The sequence below is a fragment of the Mauremys mutica genome, chromosome 13 (genome assembly GCF_020497125.1).
Source record: "Mauremys mutica isolate MM-2020 ecotype Southern chromosome 13, ASM2049712v1, whole genome shotgun sequence".
Taxonomy (NCBI): Eukaryota; Metazoa; Chordata; order Testudines; family Geoemydidae; genus Mauremys; species Mauremys mutica.
In genome coordinates this window covers 58596822-58598738 of record NC_059084.1, presented here as the reverse complement: position 1 = coordinate 58598738, position 1917 = coordinate 58596822, and the positions used below count along the sequence as shown (strand labels likewise).

Genomic DNA, 1917 nt, shown 5'->3' with positions numbered 1-1917 from the left:
GCCCTTTTCAGAGTAACTGCTTTTGATGGTACAGTCCTCAATCCTGTATATGCGACCTACTTTCTTCCAGATATATGACACTGCATTAATTAAAATTAATTAATTAATCAGAATGCCATGCAGTACTAAGTCAAATACCTCACAGAACTTTATGATATCAACACAGTTATCTTTATCAACTGATCTTGGAAATTCACCAAAAAATAAAAAAAGTATCAAGTTTGAAGTCTCCAAATCAAAATTTGAATCTCTCTCCAAGATATGTGCTCTCATTCAACCATAAGATATGGGTGTGATGCAAGAATCACTTGGGGAAATTCTCTAACCTGTGTTATGCAGGAGGTCAGACTAGATGATCACATTGGTCTCTTCTTGCCTTAAATTATATGAATTTTTATCAACCCTATTTATTCCCCTTTAGATAATCAATGGCTGGACTAGAGAAAGGAAACCATACACTCATTACAGAGTTCCTGCTTGTAGGATTTGAGACTCTTCCCGAGCTGCAGATAACCCTTTTTGTGGTGTTCTTTGTCATCTACCTAGCAACCATTGCTGGGAACCTTCTCCTCATTCTGACCGTGTGGACTGATCACCACCTACACACCCCCATGTATTTCTTCCTCAGCAATTTATCCTTCCTGGAGACTGGCTATGTCTCCAATATCATCCCCAGGCTGCTGGTGAGTCTTGCAACAGGTGACAAGACCATTTCTCTCCTGGGCTGTTTCCTTCAGTTGTTTGTCTTTAGCTTTCTGGGAGCTACTGAGTGTTTCCTCCTGACTGGAATGTCCTATGACCGGTACTTGGCAATATGTAATCCACTGCATTATGCAAGCAATATGAGCCCCAGGTTTTCCTTTCTGCTGGCCTTTGCTTCTTGGGCATTAGGCTTTGTGGCTCCTTCCTTCACAGTAATTATGGCATCCCTGTTGCCCTTCTGCGGTCCTCGTGAGATCAACCACTTCTTCTGTGATTTAACAGCTGTGTTGAAGCTTCCATGTACCAGCACCAGCCTGATAGAGATAACAGCTCTAATCTCTGCCTCTACTATATCAATGATCCCATTTGTCCTGACCATCACATCCTACATCTATGTCATCCTGACCATCCTGAGAATCCCATCCACCACTGGGAGGAAAAAGGCCTTTTCCACCTGCTCCTCCCACCTCATTGTGGTTTCAACATTCTACGGGGCTCTGATCATCATGTATGTGGCACCATCAGGAAACCAGTCTCTGGATTTCAACAAAGTGTTCTCCCTGCTCTACACTGTGGTAACTCCCATGTTCAACCCCATTGTCTACAGCCTGAGGAACCAGGAGGTGAAGGTTGCCTTGAGGAGAGCTATCAGTAAAATGTGGCCTTCCATCAAAATGTAGCTGACACTAAGTTTCTCTTTTTGAATGAACTTATAAGGGAGAAAATTTAGGAGTTAAATTTACATGTCAGACAGTCCAACAATGTCTTTCTTTCCCTCAAATTCTTTTTTCCTCTTCTTCCATGGTTTCGGTTGCCGTCTTAAATGTGATCTGAACATGGTCTAGAGAAGGGAGTTTTATTAATCATGCAGAACGAAGACCTAAATCGTTTTTGTAACTGCTCTTAGCTGTGATTTTAAAAGGGGCCTAGTGGAGTTAGGTACCCAACTCTTATTGAAAGTCCACGCAATCGTCCTGTCTCCAACAATACCAGCTACTTCAGAGGAAAGAACCAATACCATGGTGATCATGGCTGGGATTCTTTTAAGATGTCACAAGTAACACTGGTCTACAATTTTTGAGAAGTCGTCTGCTTCAGAGATAAAATGTGCTATTTATTATGTATTTTGATGTGCTGAATTCAAGTATGACAATTAAGACAACTGATTGGCTACTGTTTCTAAGATATTTAAGTTTTTACATTTTATGTCTATGT

The 1917-nt window shown here is 41.2% G+C and overlaps 1 protein-coding gene across 1 annotated transcript; it reads left to right on the top strand.

Moving 5' to 3' along the window:
- Positions 1-428: 428 nt before the first annotated feature.
- On the top strand, positions 429-1382 carry LOC123347876 (olfactory receptor 2AP1-like). Its single transcript, XM_044985065.1, has one exon. It carries the CDS (start codon positions 429-431, stop codon positions 1380-1382), a length of 954 nt encoding a protein of 317 aa, XP_044841000.1.
- The last annotated feature ends 535 nt before the right edge of the window (positions 1383-1917 follow it).